Source organism: Rhinoraja longicauda, chromosome 33 (assembly GCF_053455715.1).
Source record: "Rhinoraja longicauda isolate Sanriku21f chromosome 33, sRhiLon1.1, whole genome shotgun sequence".
NCBI lineage: Eukaryota > Metazoa > Chordata > Chondrichthyes > Rajiformes > Arhynchobatidae > Rhinoraja > Rhinoraja longicauda.
In genome coordinates, this window is record NC_135985.1 from 27,114,442 (window position 1) to 27,137,924 (window position 23,483).

The 23,483-nt window shown below is 43.0% G+C and overlaps 1 protein-coding gene across 1 annotated transcript in view; it reads right to left on the reverse strand.

Moving 5' to 3' along the window:
* agbl1 (AGBL carboxypeptidase 1) overlaps window positions 1–23,483 on the reverse strand; it is a 312,383-nt gene that overhangs the window by 164,094 nt on the left and 124,806 nt on the right. Inside the window, exon 18 of the mRNA XM_078427109.1 lies at window positions 14,420–14,600. Coding sequence (XP_078283235.1) covers window positions 14,420–14,600 — 181 coding nt within the window. The remainder of the gene's footprint in view (window positions 1–14,419; window positions 14,601–23,483) is intronic.

Genomic DNA, 23,483 nt, shown 5'->3' on the forward strand with positions numbered 1-23,483 from the left:
GGAACCTGGAGTGGCAGATTGATGACCTCCGTCTGATCAGGGAGAGTGAGGAGGTTATAGATAGGAGTTACAGAGAGGTGGTCACTCCAAGACCACGGGAGGTAGACAAGTGGGTCACTGTTAGGGGGGGCAAGGAGCAGAGGCAGGGACTAGGGAGTACCCCGGTGGCTGTACCCCTTGGAAATAAGTACTCCTGTTTAAGTACTGTTGGGGGGGACAGCCTACCTGGGGGCAGCGACGGTGCCCGGGCCTCTGGCAAGGAGTCCGGCCCTGTTGCTCAGAAGGGTAGGGAAAGGAAGAGGAGAGCGATAGTAATAGGGGACTCTATAGTGAGGGGGTCAGATAGGCGTTTCTGTGGACGCAGTCGGGAGACCCGGATGGTGGTTTGCCTCCCTGGTGCCGGTGTCCGGGATGTGTCTGAGCGTGTCCAGGATATCCTGAAAGGGGAGGGAGAGGAGCCAGAGGTCGTGGTACATATAGGTACCAACAATATAGGTAGGATAAGGGAAGAGGTCCTGAAAGGAGAATTTAGGGGGCTAGGAAGAGAGTTAAAAAAAAGGACTTCCAAAGCAATAATCTCAGGCTTACTGCCTGTGCCACGCGATAGTGAGAATAGAAATGGAGTGAGGTGGAGGATAAATAAGTGGCTGAGGAACTGGTGCAGGGAGCAGGGTTTCAAGTTTCTGGATCATTGGGACCTCTTCTGGGGGAAGTATGACCTGTACAAAAAGGACGGGTTGCATCTGAACCTGAGGGGAACCAATATCCTGGCGGGGAGATTTGCTAAAATAATTGCGGAGACTTTAAACTAGTACGGTTGGGGGGAGGGACTCAAACACAGATAGCTAACAGGCAGTGTGTGAGGCAGGAGGCAGAAAAGGGAAACACTCAGACCCAATATGTAGGAGAGAAAGAAGGGAAAAGAAATAAACTGAGAATAAGAAATGATGGGTCCCTTAAATGTGTATATTTTAATGCTAGGAGCATTGTAAGAAAGGTGGATGAGCTTAGAGCCTGGATTGACATCTGGAAGTATGATGTTGTGGCGATCAGTGAAACATGGTTGCAGGAGGGTTGCGATTGGCAATTAAATATTCCAGGATTTCATTGTTTCAGATGTGATAGAATCGGAGGGGCAAAAGGTGGGGGTGTTGCATTGCTTGTCAGGGAGGATATCACAGCAGTGCTTTGGCAGGACAGACTAGAAGGCTCGATTAGGGAGGCTGTTTGGGTGGAACTCAGAAATGAGAAAGGTTTAGCAACACTCATAGGGGTGTATTATAGACCGCCAAATAGGGAACGAGAATTGGAAGAGCAAATATGTAAGGAGATAGCAGATATTAGTAGTAAGCACAGAGTGGTGATTGTGGGTGATTTCAATTTTCCGTATATAGACTGGGAATCGCATTCTGTTAAAGGGCTGGATGGTTTGGAGTTTGTAAAATGTGTGCAGGATAGTTTTTTGCAGCAATACGTAGAGGTGCCTACCAGAGAAGGGGCAGTGTTGGACCTCCTGTTAGGAAATGAGATGGGTCGGGTGACGGAGGAATGTGTTGAGGAGCACTTTGGGTCTAGTGATCACAATGCCATTAGTTTTAATATCATTATGGAGAAGGTCAAATCTGGACCAAGGGTTGAGATTTTGGATTGGAGAAAGGCTAATTTTGAGGAGATGAGAAAGGATTTAAAAGGAGTGAAATGGAAATTTTTGTTTTATGAAAAGGATATAATAGAGAAATGGAGGATATTTAAAGGTGAAATTTTGAGAGTACAGAGTCTTTATGTCCCTGTTCGGTGGAAAGGAAAGAATAATAATTTGAAAGAGCCGTGGTTTTCCAGGGAAATTGGACACTTGGTTCGGAAAAAGAGGGAGATATACAATAAATATAAGCGGCAGGGAGTAAATGAGGTTCTTGAGGAATATAAAGAATGTAAAAGGAATCTTAAGAAGGAAATTAGAAAAGCGAAAAAAAGATATGAGGCTGCTTTGGCAAGTAATGTAAAAGTAAATCCCAAGGGGTTCTACAGATATGTCAATAGCAAAAGGATAGTGAGGGATAAAATTGGTCCATTAGAGAGTCAGAGTGGACAGCTATGTGCTGAGCCGGAAGAAATGGGGGAGATATTAAACAATTTCTTTTCTTCGGTATTTACCGAGGAGAAGGATATTGAATTATGTGAGGTAAGCGAAACAAGTAGAGTAGTGATGGAAATTAGGAGGATTAAAGAAGAGGAGGTACGGACACTTTTGAAAAATATAAAAGTGGATAAGTCTCCAGGTCCTGATAGGATATTCCCTAGGACATTGAGGGAAGTTAGTGCAGAAATAGCAGGGGCTATGACGGAAATATTTCAAACGTCATTAGAAACGGGGATGGTGCCGGAAGATTGGCGCATTGCGCATGTTGTGCCCTTGTTTAAAAAAGGTTCTAAAAGTAAACCTAGCAATTATAGACCTATTAGTTTGACGTCTGTGGTGGGAAAATTAATGGAAAAGATACTTAGGGACAATATATATAATTATTTGGATAATCAAGGCCTGATTAGAAACAGTCAACATGGATTTGTGCCTGGAAGGTCATGTTTGACTAATCTTCTTGAATTTTTTGAAGAGGTTACCAGGGAAATTGATAAGGGCAAGGCTGTGGATGTTGTCTATATGGACTTCAGTAAGGCATTTGACAAGGTTCCACATGGAAGGTTGATTAAGAAGGTTAAATCGTTGGGTATTAATAGTGAGGTTGCAAGATGGATTCAACAATGGCTGAATGGGAGATACCAGAGGGTAACGGTTGACAATTGTATGTCAGGTTGGAGGCCAGTGTCTAGTGGAGTACCCCAAGGATCTGTGTTGGGTCCACTGTTGTTTGTCATTTACATTAATGATCTGGATGATGGTGTGGCAAATTGGATTAGTAAATATGCAGATGATACTAAGATAGGTGGAGTAGTTGATAGTGAGGTAGATTTTCAAAGTCTACAGAGAGACTTGGGCCTTTTGGAAGGGTGGGCTGAAAGATGGCAGATGGAGTTTAATGCTGATAAGTGTGAGGTGCTGCATTTTGGTAGGACAAATCAAAATAGGACGTACAGGGTAAATGGTAGGGAATTGAGGAATGCAGTGGAACAGAGGGATCTGGGAATAACTGTGCATTGTTCCCTGAAGGTGGAATCTCATGTGGATAGGGTGGTGAAGAAGGCGTTTGGTATGCTTGCCTTTATAAATCAGAGCATCGAGTATAGAAGTTGGGATGTAATGTTAAAATTGTACAGGGCATTGGTGAGGCCGAATCTGGAGTATGGTGTGCAGTTCTGGTCGCCAAATTATAGGAAGGATGTCGACAAAATGGAGAGGGTACAGAGGAGATTTACTAGAATGTTGCCTGGGTTTCAGCACTTGGGCTACAGAGAGAGGTTGAACAGGTTGGGTCTTTATTCTTTGGAGCATAGAAGGTTGAGGGGGGACTTGATAGAGGTTTTTAAAATTTTGAAAGGGTCGGACAGAGTTGACGTGGGTAGGCTTTTCCCTTTGAGAGTGGGGAAGATTCCAACAAGGGGACATAGCTTCAGAATTGAGGGACAAAGGTTTAGGGGTAACATGAGGGGGAACTTCTTTACTCAGAGGGTGGTGGCTGTATGGAATGGGCTTCCGGTGGAAGTGGTGGAGGCTGGCTCGATTTTATTATTTAAGAGTAAATTGGATAGGTATATGGATAGGAGGGGATTAGAGGGTTATGGTCTGAGTGCAGGTAGATGAGACTAGGTCAGGGAGAATGGTCGGCGTGGACTGGTAGGGCCGGTCAGGCCTGTTTCCATGCTGTAGTTGTTATATGTTATATGTTATATATAACACTCGTGGATATGCTGAATCTTCTCAGACGCCTATGAAAATGAATGAAAGGACACAAAATGCTGGAGTAACTCAGCAGGTCAGGCAGCATCTCTGGAGAATATGGATAGGTGACATTTTGTCTCGGGAACCTTCTCCAGACTGATTGTAGGGGGTGGGGGGGGGGGGTGAAACCTGGAAGAGAGGAGAGGCAGGACAAAGCATGGCAGGTAATAGGTGGACACAGGTGAGAGGGAAATGATGGGCAGATGGTTGGAACAAAATCCAGAGATAAAAGCACAAGGTTTGAGACAGGATTGAACAGTTGCGAAGTGTGAAGCCAGAGGAGGGAATGTAGGAGGAGTGGGATTGGGGAGGGGACAAATAGGTGGGAGTACATGCAGAGAAAGGGGTGCGTGGGAGAAACGGGAGGGGAAGAGGTTAACAAATTTGTTAGAGATTAACCAAAATTGGAGAATTCAATACCCATATCATTAGGTTGTAAGCCTGAGTTGGATAGAGCTTTAGGGGCTAGTGGAATCAAGAGATATGTGGAGAAGGCAGGCACGGGTTATTGATTGTGGATGATCAGCCATGATCACAATGAATGGCGGTGCTGGTTCGAAGCGCCGAATGGCCTCCTCCTGCACCTATTTTCTATGTTTCTAAGCCACTCAAACAGAATAGGAGGTGCTGTTCCTCCAGTTTGCGTGTGGCCTCACACTTGCAATGGAGATGGCCCTGGACAGAAAGGTCAGTGTGGGAATGGGAAGTGGAATTGTTCCCAATGTGGCCTCCTGTACATTGGCAAGAGCAGGTGTAGACTCACCGACTCACTGAAAATCTGTGCTCGATTGGCCAATACAAACGGGATCTCCCGGTTGCTAACCATTTTAACTCCTCTTACCACTCCCACACTGACCTTCCCGTCCTGGGCCTCCACTGTTGTCAGAGTGAGGCCACACACAAACCCGTGGAACAGCACCTCATATTCTGCTTGGCAATTACACTTGGCTCACTTGTACAGCGCAGGATCATTCTTCTCGAAAGATGTTCCCTGTTCCCTGTTCCCTGAGACATGGCTACAAGAGGACCAGGGCTGGGAACTGAATATTCAGGGGTACACAACGTATAGAAAAGACAGACAGGTGGGCAGAGGGGGTGGGGTTGCTCTGATGGTAAGGAATGATATTCATTCCCTTGCAAGGGGTGACATAGAATCAGGAGATGTTGAATCAGTATGGATAGAAATTAGAAATTGTAAGGGTAAAAAGACCCTAATGGGAGTTATCTATAGGCCCCCAAACAGTAGCCTCGAAATAGGGTGCAAGTTGAATCAGGAGATAAAATTGGCGTGTAAAAAATGTAATGCTATGGTGGTTATGCAGGTAGACTGGGAAAATCAGGTTGGAAATGGACCCCAGGAAAGAGAGTTTGTAGAGTGCCTTCGAGATGGATTCTTAGAACAGCTTGTACTGGAGCCTACCAGGGAGAAGGTAATTCTGGATTTAGTGTTGTGTAATGATCCTGATCTGATAAGGGGACTAGAGGTAAAAGAGCCATTAGGAGGCAGTGATCACAACATGATAAGTTTTACTCTGCAAATGGAAAGGCAGAAGGGAAAATCGGAAGTGTCAGTATTACAGTATAGCAAAGGGGATTACAGATGCATGAGGCAGGAGCTGGCCAAAATTGACTGGAAGGAGGCCCTAGCAGGGAAGACGGTAGAACAGCAATGGCAGGTATTCCTGGGAATAATGCAGAGGTTGCAGGATCAATTTATTCCAAAGAGGTGGAAAGACTCTAAGGGGAGTAAGAGACACCTGTGGCTGACAAGGGAAGTCAGGGACAGCATAAAAATTAAGGAGAGGAAGTATAACATAGCAAAGAAGAGTGGGAAGACAGAGGATTGGGACTCTTTTAAAGAGCAACAAAAGTTAACTAAAAAGGCAATACGGGGAGAAAAGATGAGGTACGAGGGTAAACTAGCCAATAATATAAAGGAGGATAGCAAAAGTTTTTTTAGGTACGTGAAGAGGAAAAAAATAGTCAAGGCAAATGTGGGTCCCTTGAAGACAGAAGCAGGGGAATTTATTATGGGGAACAAAGAAATGGCAGACGAGTTAAACCGTTACTTTGGATCTGTCTTCACTGAGATACACACAATCTCCCAAATGTTCTAGGGGCCGGAGAACCTAGGGTGATGGAGGAACTGAAGGAAATCCACATTAGGCAGGAAATGGTTTTGGGTAGACTGATGGGACTGAAGGCTGATAAATCCCCAGGGCCTGATGGTCTGCATCCCAGGGTACTTAAGGAGGTGGCTCTAGAAATAGTGGAAGCATTGGAGATCATTTTTCAATGTTCTATAGATTCAGGATCAGTTCCTGTGGATTGGAGGATAGCAAATGTTATCCCACTTTTTAAGAAAGGAGGGAGAGAGAAAACGGGTAATTATAGACCAGTTAGTCTGACATCAGTGGTGGGGAAGATGCTGGAGTCAATTATAAAAGACGAAATTGCTGAGCATTTGGATAGCAGTAACAGGATCATTCCGAGTCAGCATGGATTTACGAAGGGGAAATCATGCTTGACAAATCTACTGGAATTTTTTGAGGATGTAACTAGGAAAATTGACAAGGGAGAGTCAGTGTACCTCGACTTTCAGAAAGCCTTCGACAAGGTCCCACATAGGAGATTAGTGGGCAAAATTAGGGCACATGGTATTGGGGGTAGGGTACTGACATGGATAGAAAATTGGTTGACAGACAGAAAGCAAAGAGTGGGGATAAATGGGTCCCTTTCGGAATGGGAGACAGTGACCAGTGGGGTACCGCAAGGTTCGGTGCTGGGACCCCAGCTATTTACGATATACATTAATGACTTAGACGAAGGGATTAAAAGTACCATTAGCAAATTTGCAGATGATACTAAGCTGGGGGGTAGTGTGAATTGTGAGGAAGATGCAATAAGGCTGCAGGGTGACTTGGACAGGTTGTGTGAGTGGGCGGATACATGGCAGATGCAGTTTAATGTAGATAAGTGTGAGGTTATTCACTTTGGAAGTAAGAATAGAAAGGCAGATTATTATCTGAATGGTGTCAAGTTAGGAGGAGGGGGAGTTCAACGAGATCTGGGTGTCCTAGTGCATCAGTCAATGAAAGGAAGCATGCAGGTACAGCAGGCAGTGAAGAAAGCCAATGGAATGTTGGCCTTCATAACAAGAGGAGTTGAGTATAGGAGCAAAGAGGTCCTTCTACAGTTGTACCGGGCCCTGGTGAGACCGCACCTGGAGTACTGTGTGCAGTTTTGGTCTCCAAATTTGAGGAAGGATATTCTTGCTATGGAGGGCGTGCAACGTAGGTTCGCTAGGTTAATTCCCGGAATGGCGGGACTGTCGTATGTTGAAAGGCTGGAGCGATTGGGCTTGTATACACTGGAATTTAGAAGGATGAGGGGGGATCTTATTGAAACATATAAGATAATTAGGGAATTGGACACATTAGAGGCAGGAAACATGTTCCCAATGTTGGGGGAGTCCAGAACAAGGGGCCACAGTTTAAGAATAAGGGGTAGGCCATTTAGAACGGAGACGAGGAAGAACTTTTTCAGTCAGAGTGGTGAAGGTGTGGAATTCTCTGCCTCAGAAGGCAGAGGAGGCCAGTTCGTTGGATGCTTTCAAGAGAGAGCTGGATAGAGCTCTTAAGGATAGCGGAGTGAGGGGGTATGAGGAGAAGGCAGGAACGGGGTACTGATTGAGAGTGATCAGCCATTGAATGGCGGTGCTGGCTCGAAGGGCTGAATGGCCTACTCCTGCACCTATTGTCTATTGTCTATTGTCTATTGTCTATTGTCATCGATGTTCTGGTTAGGATAGACCCTGATTTTCTGTATTAGAATGCAGTCATCAATGCATTTCTTGCTGAAATTGGTTACAACTGAGATATTCTCATTTAATGTTTGAAGTGAAATTCTCTGCCACAGAGGACAGTGGAAGCTAAATCACTGGATGGATTTAAGAGAGAGTTAGATAGAGCTCTCGGGGCTAGTGGAATCAAGGGACATGGGAAGAAGGCAGGCATGGGTTATTGATTGGGGACAATCAGCCATGATCACAATGAATGGCGGTGCTGGCTCGAAGGGCCAAATGGCCTCCTCCTGCACCTATTTTCTATGTTTCTATGTTTCTAAGTGGTTTAGTCTCTGTGAGCAATACTGACAGACGATCCATGAACTGAAATAAGGGGGAGGAATGGAGTGATGGATGTACTTGCTGGTAGTGTAGCTGTGGTCTAGAGCGTTAACGCCCAGCATGGGCAGGAACCAAGATGTTTGGGACATGTTCTTAGTTATTTCCTTAAACAAGGTTGGTAGTTTCTGAATGTGGACTGTGAAATGTGCAGCGTGAATGAATATGGTGAGAACAGTCTCGTGAAATTGACTGACTGAGATAACCAGCCTGGGAACTTCCCATCCTTCTCAGAAACAAATCTGCACACACCATAATTCTGAAATTTGTTAGTATTTCTCTTGAATTATTTTCTGTTGCTCACTCTCACAAAGTTAGTATTAACCAGTTTATCAGCTTGATTAACCTTCATCAATATTCTCCACTCTACAGACTGTTTGCAGCCTTTGAGCTGGGAACAACTCGATGTGGACTTATTTTCCTCTCGCAAGATACCACATGGTAGAGATGAAAGAAAACCGTGAATCTGCTGTTTTAACCAAATGTAGCACAGTACGTTTAAACATCCGAGTCATGATTGCTGACGTGCCCGCCTGCTTGTTTCCCAATCCCAAATGTTGTAGATTGCCCACAGGTTTGGCGGGTTCAGATGAGTATGAATTGGCAGTTTCTGTTCCAGTACTGGGTCCATCACTTACCGAGTTAGGATCCGTTTCCAAGTTTATAGCAATGACGCTGTTGAGATTAAGTGTAAGGATGAGTCATGGAGTCACAGAGTCATCAAGCACAGAAACAAGTCTTTGGCCCAACTCGTCCACCAAGATGTCCCATCTGAGCTTTCATCTTAATAGAAATCCTTTAATAGAAATCCCATTCAATGATAGTGGCCTAGTTTCCCCTGGACTTTGTCGACAGTTCCAGCTTGTTGTGGAATCAATCAGAGAATGCGAGCCTTGGACAGATCACAAACTTGGTTGATTTCTAGGTTGTAATGTTTCTCCACAAGGTAGTATGTGGGGTGTTGGGTGAATGCTTAACCTTGTCTTTTGTAGCGCCACAGGGCTAGAGGAGACAACATTTCAGTGGAGCATGTAAAAACACTGAGACTGAGTTACAGACATCAATGTGCTGTACTTACATAAAGAGGTTGAACAGAAGCTTCTTCTCATTATTGACCCTCAGGGGCAGGTCATTCAGCACATCTAGCATGTTCCACCATTCAATAGGATCGTGGTTGAACCGATTACTGATCTCAATTATTGATCCCCATGAACCTCGGTGACCTTGTCATTCAATAATCTGTCTAGGACAGGCTTGAACTATCCACAATCGCTTCCAGTGGCGCTATGCTCTGATAAAGCCACGTGTCAACTAGCTCCGAAGAAAATCCGATCTTAAGGGGAAAGAACGGGACGGGTCCACTGAAATTTGCCGATAACTTTCAACGAAGGGTGAGTGAAGTCATCAGACCCTGACTCCTACCGTTTATATGTCGATAAGTCGCACTCCCCCGTTAAAAACCGCAGCAAAACGAGCTGGCAAGGCCAGGCTGTCGGAAGAAGAATCAGGTCAGATGGAAGCATCAGCCTCAGCCTCAATTCCAGTGCCGACCCAAGAAGAAATTCCCAAACAGCCCCGAAAACCACAGCCTAAAAAATTGGATTGGAGGAATTTCGAACCATAGTTGGTGAGGAGCTTTCAAGTATGAAGGATGATTTTCAGGAAATGAAAGATGAATTAATATCGTTGAAAGGATTGAAGGGAGAAATATCAACTATCATCAGTGAGAAGTTATCATCAGTGAAGAAAGAAATATGTGATAGTATGAACGAACATATGGTGGAAGTAAACTCTAAACTACAAAAGCTGGATTCTGACTTTACCAGTAAGTTGGAGCATATTACTACTACGGTACATCAACATGACGAGGCTATACGCGAGTTGGAAGTTCTAGCTGAGACAAGCGCTGAAACAACAAAAAGGGTATTAACGGAGACTCAACGCCTATCTGATCTACTAGCGAAAGTAACCGAAAAATGCATTGACTTAGAGGGTCGATCTAAACGTCAGAACCTAAGGATTGTTGGAGTTAAAGAAGGCCAAGAGAAAGATAAAAACCTTTGTGATTTCACTGCTGAACCCCTACGGGATGTTTTGAAACTGGACACAAAACCTTTGCTGGATCGAGCCCACAGAGCACTGAGAGCTCAGATTCGGAATGTTGTACCCGGCCAAACTGCGAGTCACCTACAAGCAGACAGAAACCTTTTATACTGATCACAATAAAGCATTCGAATTCGCCCGAGAGATTGAAAACTTGCTGAAGGGATGAATACCACTCCATGGCTGTAATTACTGGCAGAGAACTGATTGGGCTATAAGGCGTTATAATTTAAAGTTCCAAGACCAGTGAACAAGCTATATGACTATTAATCTTTACTAACTACTATTAATAAAAAATTATTCTTAATCACTACCAATAAGAAGTTCAAGTAACACTTGACTCATGTAAATTTAACTTTTAACATTTAACTAATACACCCTAGGGGGAAAACTGGCCTATTTTGGATTAAATTCCTTTGGGCCTGTCCTGTTTATTTCCCCTTACTTCTAACATTTTTTTTTTTTTAAACCGGAGCTAGTATTAATTTTGTCACGAGCTACGGAAGTCCTTGACTTTTTTGCCACCATAGGGCGGCTTTCACTAACTGCACTAATTGTAGTTGTAGTTTTAGATGTTTCTTTTCTTTTCTTGCACTCTTTTAACTCTCTACGTTCTTATCTTACTTCTAATTTTTTTCACTATGTTATTATTAAGTATTTATATCATTTTGGGAGATACTTTCGGGTGATACTCCGAATACTACAAAAGACCACCCAACCTCCACTCAAGAAGAATGCTATGGTTCGTGTGACAACCCATTTACTTTATCATAGACCATTTAATCTTTAAGATGCAAGATACTACTACGAAATCTGGGGGTAAAGGTATTACATTTTGTAGCTGGAATGTTATGGGCATTAATGAACCAATCAAAAGAGGTAAAGTACTTTCACATCTAAAATCAATTAATGCTGATATAATGTTTCTTCAGGAAACCCATCTCAAAAACGTAGCACATAATAGACTGAAAGACAAATGGATTGACAAATTATTTCATTCATCATTCTCCTTAAATCAAGAGGGGTAGCCATTTTAATCCGTAAGAGTATACCATTCAAACACCTCTTCTATTGTTGATACTGAAGGTAGATATGTCATATTAGTGGGTGAACTGTATTCTACAAAACTGATATTGGTGAATATCTATGCACCAAACTTTGACAACCCGCTATTTTTTAAGAAAATATTTAATACTATTCCAGAATTTGGACAATACAATTTGATAATTGGAGGAGATTTAAATTGTACATTAGATCCTTATTTGAATAGATCGTCAACTCAAAGGAAAATAAAATCCAAGTCATGTGAATTATTTAATTCATATATAAACAGTGCAAATATAAAAGACGTTTGGAGAATTGAAAACCCCTCAGGCCGTGAGTATTCTTTTTATTCACCAGTGCACAAAAAATATTCAAGAATTAACTACTTCTTAGTAGACTCCAAACTCATTCCTTATACGTATAATTCAAAATATCATAACATTATTATATCCGATCATTCCCCTCTAACATTTAGGGAAAAACTACAAGGAGTAACGGAGAAAGACTAATTGGAGATTCAACCCACAAATCTTAAACGAAACAGCATGTTACGACTATCTCAACTTGCAGATTAAAACCTTTTTTCAGACAAATGACCTCCCTGAAACATGATATCTAAACGATATTCTTTCTATAACCTAAGACGCTTGTTCAATATAATATACTCAAATAGAATATTAAACGAAGACTTAGCAATCATTTCGCTAGACGCTGAAAAAGCATTTGATCAAGTGGAATGGCCCTATCTTTTCTCCGTGATGGAAAAATTCCAACTCGGTGAAAACCTTTGCTCATGGGTGAAACTTATATATAAAACTCCAACAGCTAGAATACTGACAAACCAAATGTTGTCACCAAAATTTTACTTATCCAGAGGTTGTAGACAAGGATGTCCACTATCTCCGCTTTTATTTGCCCTCGTTATCAAACCACTCGCCGAGAGTATCAGATCACACCCAGACATTCACGGCTATAACACTAAACATACAATTAACAAAATTTCCTTATATGCGGACGATGTACTATAAACATCACAAACCTTGAAATTAGCATTCCGAATTTACTAAATCTCATAACTCAATTTGACTCATTCTCTGGATATAGAATTAATTGGTACAAAAGCGAAATCATGCCAATTACGGAACAAAATCCGGCTATACTTCAACAATTCCCTTTTAAAATTGCCTATGAAAAGTTCAAATACCTTGGAATCTACGTGACTAGGAAATATACCTCTTTATTTAAATCAAATTTCCCTTCTTTAGTTACTAAATTACATAGAAATATCCAATTTTGGAAAACACTCCCCATTTCACTAGCTGGTCGAATTAATGCTATAAAGATGATCTTCCTCCCACAGCTACTATACTTATTTCAAGCAATCCCGATACACCTTCCAAAAATTTTTTTCAAAAAAATTGATTCAATTATTAATAATTTTATTTGGAATTATAAGACCCATAGAATAAATTAAAGACATTTATGCAAGTCTAAAACTAATGGAGGATTCACTTTACCAAACTTCCTATTTTATTACTGGGCGGTTAATATTAAAAATATAACCTTCTGGCTGGACGACATTGATCGGCAACCAGATTGGTTAAAGTTGGAGAAGGAGGATTGCTTACCATTTGACATTGGTGCGATCTTATTCGCCCCAATAACTGAATAAAAAAACATATGGAGGAAACCCGATTATACATAGTGTTATCCGTATTTGGAAACAATTAAAACTCACTTTAAAATTGAGTAATTTATCTTTCTTCCTACCCATTGCAAATGACCCTTCTTTCAAACCGTCTGTCTCAGATAGAGGTTTCATTCAATGGAAAAGTTATGGAATCAAAATGGTGGGAGACCTCTATCATAAGGGAACTTTTCTCTCTTTTCAGGAATTACAACAGAAGTATGGATTACATGCTAATAATTTTTTTAGATATTTACAACTCAGAGATTATGTAAAATCACATACGCAAGAATATAGATTTAGAGGCCCAGGAATTCTTGATGAATGCTTGAACCGTCACTACAATACAAATAAATTAATATCTTATATTTATAATACTCTTTTAGATACCGACATTCCTTCATCAGAATCATATAGACGAGCATGGGAGGACGAATTGGCTCAACCCATAACGCAAGACATATGGGACGAAAGTTTACAACACATACATCAATGCTCGTTAAACACTAGACACTCATTAATACAATTTAAAATATTACACAGACTACATTATTCAAAGACAAAATTAAACAGGATCTTCCCAAGTATCTCCCCTATTTGTGATAAATGTCAATTTCAAGAAGCCAATTTAACTCACACTTTTGTGACTTGTACAAATATGCAAAATTTTTGGATTGATATTTTAAAAATCATTTCCAAAGTTATCGATAACCAACTGGATTTAGATCCAAAATTAATAATTTTAGGATTATCAGAACACATTACAAACTTTACGCCAAGTCAGAGACGCTTTCATGACTACAGTTGACTACAACTGCGAAAAAATTAATACTTAAATTTTGGAAAAAACCAGTAACCCCCACAATTAAAATGTGGATTATGGAAATGACCGAGACCTTGCATTTGGAAAAAATAAGGTTTGCCTTAATTGACAAACCAGATCTATTTTTTAAAATATGGTCTCCATTTATTGAATTTTTAAAAAAGTAAATGGGTTTGTCACAAAACTAAAATTTAAAACTAAAGTTAAAACTTGAGTTTAGGGTTGGATGTACAACTATACTCATTAACTCCCGGATGTATCCCCATAATCTTTATATTTGTAATTATCTTTTTTCTTTGCTTTCTCTCTATTAGTTTATAGTCTTCTTTTCCAGTCTCTTTTCATCTTTATTTTTTCTTTAAAAATTTAAAAATTGAAGCTATGTAAGAATTCTATAACCAGTTTGTCGTTTATTATTATTTGTACATATGCTTTAAAAAATTTAAAATTGAACTATCCACAATCAACATCCACAGATCTCTGAGTCTATAGGAAATTCCTCTTCATGCCAGCCTTAATGTTTCAATAGGTTTTCCTGAGACGATCATGCCATCAATCAAGGCGTCTATCCTCTCAGTACCCATCCTCTCCAGCCCATGACAATGCCTCACATTCTTATGGTGTAGAGAATATGGACACAGCATAAACACAGACATCAGATCTTACTCCAGTTGTTCTACTCACCAGCCATTGATGACCCCATCTGGGTTCAGCATGGGAATGATTTTGAAGATGTAGGCATCCCGTAGGCAGCGAGCAATGGGGTTGTTACTCATGAGAAATTCCAGGGTCCCTTTCATGACCCAACTGGCATTGCTCTCTCCAGGATGGACCCGTCCTGTCAGGACAATGTACTGACGATTCCCTGCAACATAGCACCAGAATGGAATAGGAATAGGAGGAATAGGAACACCTTATTGTGACTAGGTACCACATGTGACTAGGCACAGTGAGATTCTTTGCTTGCATACACAATGTATAGAAATAGCAGCCACCTACAGCGCTGACAAAGTTACAAAGCACGCCGGCTCCCGCATTTGTCCCCTCCCCCCAGCGGTTCCCCACACCGGGTCCTCCATTATCTTTTGTCCCCTCCCCCCTAATGTCCATTGTTCCTCCCCTCTCCCCACACCGGATCCTCCATTGTCTTTACCCTTCCCCTCACGGTGGTCCCCCACGCCGGGTCCTCCATTGTGGAAAATGGTGATCATTTTCCAATGTTCTATAGATTCAGGATCAGTTCCTGTGGATTGGAGGGTAGCTAATGTTGACCCACTTTTTAAGAAATGAGGGAGAGAGAAAACTGGAAATTATAGACCAGTTAGTCTGACATCAGTGGTGGGGAAGATGCTGGAGTCAATTATAAAAGACGAAATTTTGGAGCATTTGGATAGTAGTAACAAGATTGTTCCGAGTCAGCATGGATTTACGAAGGGGAAATCATGCTTGACTAATCTCCTGGAATTCTTTGAGGATGTAACTAGGAAAATTGACAGGGGAGAGCTGGTGGATGTGGTGTACCTCGACTTTCAGAAAGCCTTCGACAAGGTTCCACATAGATTAGTGGGCAAAATTAGAGCACATGGTATTGGAGGTAGGGTACTGACATGGATAGAAAATTGGTTGACAGACAGAAAGCAAAGAGTGGGGATAAATGGGTCCCTTTCAGAATGGCAGGCAGTAACTAGTGGGGTACCACAAGGCTCGGTGCTGGGACCGCAGCTATTTACAATATACATTAATGACTTGGATGAAGGGATTAAAAGTACCATTAGCAAATTTGCAGATGATACAAAGCTGGGTGGTAGTGTGAACTGTGAGGAAGATGCTATGAGGTTGCAGGGTGACTTGGACAGGTTGTGTGAGTGGGCGGATGCATGGCAGATGCAGTTTAATGTGGATATGTGTGAGGTTATCCACTTTGGTGGTAAGAATAGGAAGGCAGAGTATTATCTGAATGGTGTCAAGTTAGGAAGAGGGGACGTACAACGAGATCTGGGTATCCTAGTGCATCAGTCACTGAAAGGAAGCATGCAGGTACAGCAGGCAGTCAAGTAAGCCAATGGAATGTTAGCCTTCATAACAAGAGGAGTTGAGTATAGGAGCAATGAGGTCCTTCTAAAGTTGTACAGGGCCCTAGTGAGACCGCACCTGGAGGACTGTGTGCAGTTTTTGTCTACAAAATTGAGGAAGGATATTCTTGCTATTGAGGGCGTGCAGCGTAGGTTTACTAGGTTAATTCCCGGAATGGCGGGACTGTCATATGTTGAAAGACTGGAGCAACTAGGCTTGTATGCACTGGAATTTAGAAGGATGAGAGGGGATCTTATCGAAACGTATAGGATTATTAAGGGGTTGGACATGTTAGAGGCAGGAAACATGTTCCCAATGTTGGGGGAGTCCAGAACAAGGGGCCACAGTTTAAGAATAAGGGGTAGGCCATTTAGAACGGAGATGAGGAAAAACCTTTTCAGTCACAGAGTTGTGAATCTGTGGAATTCTCTGCCTCGGAAGGCAGTGGAGGCCGATTCTCTGAATGCTTCAAGAGAGAGCTAGATAGAGCTCTTAAGGATAGTGGAGTCAGGGGGTATGGGGAGAAGGCAGGAACGGGGTACTGATTGAGAATGATCAGCCATGATCACATTGAATGGCGGTGCTGGCTCGAAGGGCCGAATGGCCTACTCCTGCACCTATTGTCTATTGTCCTTCCCTCCCCCCACACCGGGTCCTCCATTGTTTTTCCCCTCCTCCCTCACGGCAGTACCCCATGCCGGGTCCTCCATTGTTCCATCCCTACCCCTTCACGGCAGTCCATCCACGCCGGGTCCTCCATTGTTCCTTCCCTCCCCCCTCACGGTGGTCCTCCAAGCTCTATTCCACCGTCGACCTGTGAGGCATCACCGCCACTGAGGCCCCATCGTCGCAAGGCCTCACTGCTGTTGACGCTCCACTTTACCCCTCCGTGGTGCTGACCCGGGCCCCAGCCGTGGGCTCCGCCGGCCACTCTGCTGATCCGGTCTCCGACCAGACTCCGCCGACCCGAATACTAACCATTCGCCCAGGTTATTATTTCACATCAAAAACCTTCATCACTATACAATATGATAAAACTTTATTCATCCCTGGTGGAAATTGGTCTGCCAAAAGTCACAACAAACAACAAGGTAGACGAAAACTTGAAATTAAAATTAAATTAGAAGTGTGATAAAAAACAAAAAGACAAGCGACTGTTGGCTGGCTGCTGTGTGCACTTGTGGATTAATGATAAAGGCAAACATATAACCATATAACCATATAACAATTACAGCACGGAAACAGGCACGTTCGGCCCTACCAGTCCACGCCGACCACTTTCTCTGACCTAGTCTCATCTACCTGCTCTCAGACCATAACCCTCCAATCCCCTCCCATCCATATACCTATCCAATTTACTCTTAAATAATAAAATCGAGCCTGCCTCCACCACTTCCACCGGAAGCTCATTCCACACAGCCACCACCCTCTGAGTAAAGAAGTTACCCCTCATGTTACCCCTAAACTTTTGTCCCTTAATTCTGAAGTTATGTCCCCTTGTTGGAATCTTCCCCACTCTCAAAGGGAAAAGCCTACCCACGTCAACTCTGTCCGTCCCTCTTAAAATTTTAAAAACCTCTATCAAGTCCCCCCTCAACCTTCTACGCTTCAAAGAATAAAGACCCAACCTGTTCAACCTCTCTCTGTAGCTTAAGTGCTGAAACCCAGGCAACATTCTAGTAAATCTCCTCTGTACCCTCTCCATTTTGTCGACATCCTTCCTATAATTTGGCGACCAGAACTGCACACCATACTCCAGATTCGGCCTCACCAATGCCCTGTACAATTTTAACATTACATCCCAACTTCTATACTCGATGCTCTGATTTATAAAGGCAAGCATACCAAACGCCTTCTTCACCACCCTATCCACATGAGATTCCACCTTCAGGGAACAATGCACAGTTATTCCCAGATCCCTCTGTTCCACTGCATTCCTCAATTCCCTACCATTTACCCTGTACGTTCTATTTTGATTTGTCCTACCAAAATGCAGCACCTCACACTTATCAGTATATATAAATATATACTCAAATATGTGGAGGAAGGAACGGCAGATGCTGGTTTATACCAAAGATAGACACAAAATGCTGGAGTAGCTCAGCAGATCAGGCAGCATCTATGGAGAAAAGGAATAGGTGATGTTTCGGGTCAAGACACTTCTTCAGTCTGAAGATGGGTCCCAACCCAAAACATCACCAATTCCATGTCTCCAGAGATGCTGTCTGACCTGCGGAGTTACTCCAGCATTTTGTGTCTATCTTTGTATCTACTTGACACATTGTAGATTGGCATTTCAATACTGTTCAGGCATGACACGCATGTTACAACTCAGTCAAAATCAAAGGACATTAAAGTTGGACGTTTTTAGTAACACCAATATTTTGCTGGTCGATCAAAGCCCAGCCCAATGGCAATATAAAAAATTAATACCCCCAGTGCATGAAGGCAATGTTTGCTATCGGCTAGTAAACATTCCCAGCTGCTGTACAGAAGCCTCATGGCTCACGCCCTCAGGGAAGGCAGAAGGAAAAGACTCCCAACTACAGCACTTCATCCCTGCCCAAAGTGGCAGAGCAGCACAACACCTGGTAACTACAGTGCAGCCAAACCTTAGGGTGTGGGGTGTGTATGATCTCCAAAATTCCATAAACTGCAACAAAATTCATTTCACTTTGAATGACGAGGGTTAATAGATGACAGCCAACCGAAGCCGCAGAGGCAAATTGTGTCTGACAGATTTGATTTAATGTTTCTCTGAAGTAGAGGGAGAATCAATGCAGCCACTGATGTTATGCATATGGACTTTCAAATTACATCTGATAAAACGCCTCATCATAGACTTTTAGCAACATTGCAGTCTGTGTCATTAAAGGGGCAATGGGTGTGTGGATACAAAATATAAATTGAATGCAAATGTAGAAACAAGGAACTGTAGGTGCTGGTTTACCAAGGAAAGAAACAAAATGCTGGAGTAACTCAGCAGGTCAAGCAGCATCCCTGGAGAACATGGATTGGTGATGTTTCAGGTCAGGACCTTTCAATCAGTCTGTAGAAGGGTCCTGACCTGAAACATCACCCATCTATATATTTTTTTAGATTTAGAGATACAGCGCGGAAACAGGCCCTTCGGCCCACCGAGTCCGCGCCGCCCAGCGTTCCCTGCACATTAACACTATCCTACATACACTAGGGACAATTTTTACATTTACCCAGTCAATTAACCTACATACCTGTACGTCTTTGGAGTGTGGGAGGAAACCGAAGATCTCGGAGAAAACCCACGCAGGTCACGGGGAGAACGTACAAACTCCGTACAGACGGCGCCCGTAGTCAGGATCAAACCTGAGTCTCCGGCGCTGCATTCGCTGTAAGGCAGCAACTCTACCGCTGTGCCACCGTGCCAGGAATAAATGCAAAGTGCTGGAGTAACTCAGCAGGTCAGCCAGCATTACTGGAGAAAAATTATAGGTGACATTTTGGGTCAGGACACATTCTTCAGACTGAATTGCTGCCTGCCCGCTGAGTTAAGGCCCTGTCCCAGGTGTTTTTTAATGCGACTGCTGGTGACTGTCATAGTCGTAGCAGGTCGCCAAAAAAACAGCGACTGGACCCCCCTTCAACAATATCTACGACAAGCTACAACAACCTACCACCTAGTCGACATCAAGCTACGGCAAACTACCGAAAACCGGCGACCCAATCATCGCAAGTAGAACATCCACCTACGACAACCTACGTCCACACGCGACAACCTACGTCCACACGCGACAACCTACGTCCACACGCGACAACCTACGTCCACACGCGACAACCTACGTCCACACGCGACAACCTACGTCCACACGCGACAACCTACGTCCACACGCGACAACCTATGTCCACACGCGACAACCTACGACAAGCTATGACCCTGAAGATTGAAGACAACTGAAGACAATTCACGTTTCACCCACTTTCCCTATAAAAGCGGGTGTACGGTCGGGTTTCCAATCATTCTGCATCATGACTATTTGAAAGTGATGCCATGAGAAACTACTCTGAAATACAATAACTTCATACATCAACTTTTCCGTCAAAATGTCAAGAATTTCCATTATTGATATTCAAACCATTTTTTTTAAAGGTTGATAAGAACATACAACAGTGCATACAAAAATATTGTAATAAACTTCAATAAATTTCAACTTCAAACTTCAAAATTCAAACTTTAAACAGAATACAAGTGCAAAAACATACAAAACCTAACATCATTTATGGACACTGATCGATGATCAGACCAAGTCCACACTTGGAATTCGTCGAAGTCAGCACCAGCGACAACCTGGCAACAACCTACGACAGCGCCCATGTCAGGAGATGTCAAGCTACGCTCATTGGCGTCAAACCAACAGTCGCCGAAAATTTTCAAACCTTCACAAAATCCAGCGGCGACCAGAAAAACGCTCTGACTCTTTGGAGACTCACGACCATGCCCGCGACACCCCGGCCACCGTGTGGCGACAACCTAGTTGCCTGCAGTCGCCTAAAAAATTGCCGAACTGGGACAGGGGCTTTAATCCAACATTTTGTGTCTTTCCTTGAAATTGAGTAAGCTGCCTATAGCAAATAACAGCGGGAAAGCAGTGTTTCTCAACCATAGGAAAGCACAAAGTGGACTTAGCACCATCAGTATTTGGGGAGTGTTACGATGGCCCATATTAATGGCTTTCATTGGATATACAGAGCGCATTCTGATGATTATAAATAACTCAAAATCTGAGCATTTAGTGGACATAGAATACCGAACAGAGAGGTCAGAGGCAGAGCTGTGAAATACAATCTGCAGGCAAATAATATTTTGAAAGGAATTAACAAAATTGGGGTTCAGAAACAGAAACACTTGAAAAATATGAATGTAAGCGGTAATTGCTGACTCCGGTGCTGTCTGTACGAGTTTGCATGTTCTCTCTGTGGCCGCAAGGGTTTTCCCCAGTTGCTCCGGTTTCCTCGCACGTTCCAAAGACGTGCAAGTTTGTAGGTTAATCGACCTCTGTGAATTGTCCCCAGTGTGTAGGATAGAACTAGTGTATGGGTGATCATAGTCAGCACAGACAGTGGAATGACGGACCTGTTTCCATGCTGTATCTATAAACTAAACTAGACTAAGCAAAACTTTCAATTCATAGTCACAGGGTTAAGGGCAGATGGAGAGAGAAGAGGAAAGATTTACTGGGCAAATGAATAGGGCAGAGGTACCTTTATAGAAACATAGAAAATAGGTGCAGGAGGAGGCCATTTGGCCCGTCAAGCCAGCACCGCCATTCATTGTGAACATGCCTGATCATCCACATTCAGTAATCCATGCCTGCCTTCTCCCTTGATTCCGTTAGCCCCTACAGCTCTTTCTAACTTTCTTTCAAATTCATCCAGTGAATTGGCCTCTACTGCCTTCTGCAGCAGAGAGTTCCACAAATTCACAACTCTCTGGGTGAAAAAGTTTTTTTCTCATCTCAGCTTTAAATGCCCTCCCCTTTATTCTTAGACTGTGACTCACCCAACATTGGGAACATTTTTCCTGCATCTAGCTTGTCCAGTCCTTTTATAATTTTATATGTTTCTATTAGATCCCCTCTCATCCTACTAAATTCCTGTGAATATAAGCACAGCCTTTCCAATCTTTCCTCATATGACAGTCCCGCCATCCCGGGTATTAACCTCGTGAACCTATGATGCACTGCCACAATAGCAAGGATGTCCTTCCTCAAATTAGGAGACCAAAACTGCACACAATATTCCAGATGTGGTCTCACCAGGGCCCTATACAACTGCAGAAGGACCTCTTTACTCCTGTACTCAAATCCTCTCATTATAGAAACATAGAAAGATAGAAAATAGGTGCAGGAGTAGGCCATTCGGCCCTTCGAGCCTGCACCGCCATTCAATATGATCATTATGAAAGCCAACATGCCACTAGCTTTCTTTACTGCCGGCTGTACCTGCATGTTTACTTTCAGTGACTGGTGTACAAGGACACCCAGGTCTCGTTGCACTTCCCTTTTTCCTAATCTGGCACCATTAAGATAATAATCTGCCTCCTTGTTCTTACCGCCAAAGTGGATAACCTCACATTTAGCTACTGCATCTGCCACGCACCTGCCCACTCACTCAATCTGTCCATGTCACCCTGCAACCTCCGAGCATCCTCTTCACAATTCACACTGAACCCAGCATTGTGTCATCTGCAAATTTGCTAGTGTTACTTTTATTTCCATCATCTAAATCATTAATATATATTGTAAATAGTTGCAGCCCCAGCACCGAGCCTTGCGGCACTCCATTCACCACTGCCTGCCATTCTGACAGGGACCCGTTTATTCCTACTCTTTGTTCCTGTCTGCCAACCAATTCTCTATCCATGTCAATACCCTACCCTCAATACCATGTGCTCTAACTTTGCCCACTAGTCTCCTGTGTGGGACTTTATCAAAAGCTTTCTGAAAGTCCAGGTACACTACATCCACTGGCTCTCCATTCTCCATTTTATTTGTCACATCCTCAAAGAATTCCAGAAGATGAGTCAAGCAGGATTTCCCCTTCATAAATCCATGCTGACTTGGACTTACCCTTTTACTGCTATCTAAATGTACCGTTATTACCTCTTTAATAATTGACTCCAGCATCTTCCCCACCACTGATGTCAGGCTAACTGGTCTATAATTCCCTGTTTTCTCTCTCACTCCTTTCTTGAAAAGTGGGATAACATTAGTTACCCTCCAATCCACAGGAACTGATCCTGAATCTATTGAACATTGGAAAATGATCACCAATGTATCCAGTGGTATGAACATTGATTTCTCCAACTTCTGTCCCTCTCTTCCCCTCCCCCTTCCCAGATCTCCCACTGTCTTCCTGTCTCCACCTACATCCTTCCTTTGTCCCGCCCCCCTGACATCAGTCTGAAGAAGGGTCTCGACTCAAAACGTCACCCATTCCTTCTCTCCTGAGATGCTGCCTGACCTGCTGAGTTACTCCAGCATTTTGTAAATAAATACCTTCGATTTGTGCCAACATCTGCAGTTATTTTCTTACACCAATGTATCCACGATTTCTAGAGCCACCTCCTTGACTACCCTGGGATGCAGACCATCAGGCCCTGGGGATTTATCAGCCTTCAGTCCCATCAGTCTGTCTAATACTATTTCTCGCCTAATGCAAAGTTCTTTCAGTTCCTCTCTCCCTTTGTCCTCTAGTACATCTGGGAGATTGTTTGTGTCTTCCTTTGTGAAGACAGGACTAAAGTACCTGTTCAACTCTTCTGTCATTTCCTTGTTCCCCATAATAATTTCACCTGTTTCTTCCTTCAAGGGACCCACATTTGTCTTTAATAATCTTTTTCTCTTAACATACCTAAAGAAGCTTTTACTCTCCTTCTTTATGTTCTTGGCCAGCTTACCCTCGTACTTCATCTTTTCAGCCCGTGTTGCCCTTTTTGTTACCTTCTGTTGTTCTTTGAAAGTTCCCAATCCTCTGGCTTCCCACTACTCTTTGCTGTGTTATACATCTTTTCTTTCAGTTTTATTCCATCCCTAACTTCCCTTGTCAGCCACGGTTGCCTCCTACTCCCCTTAGAATCTTTCTTCCTCTTTGGAATGAAATGATCCTGCATCTTCCGGATTATGCCCGAAAATTCCTG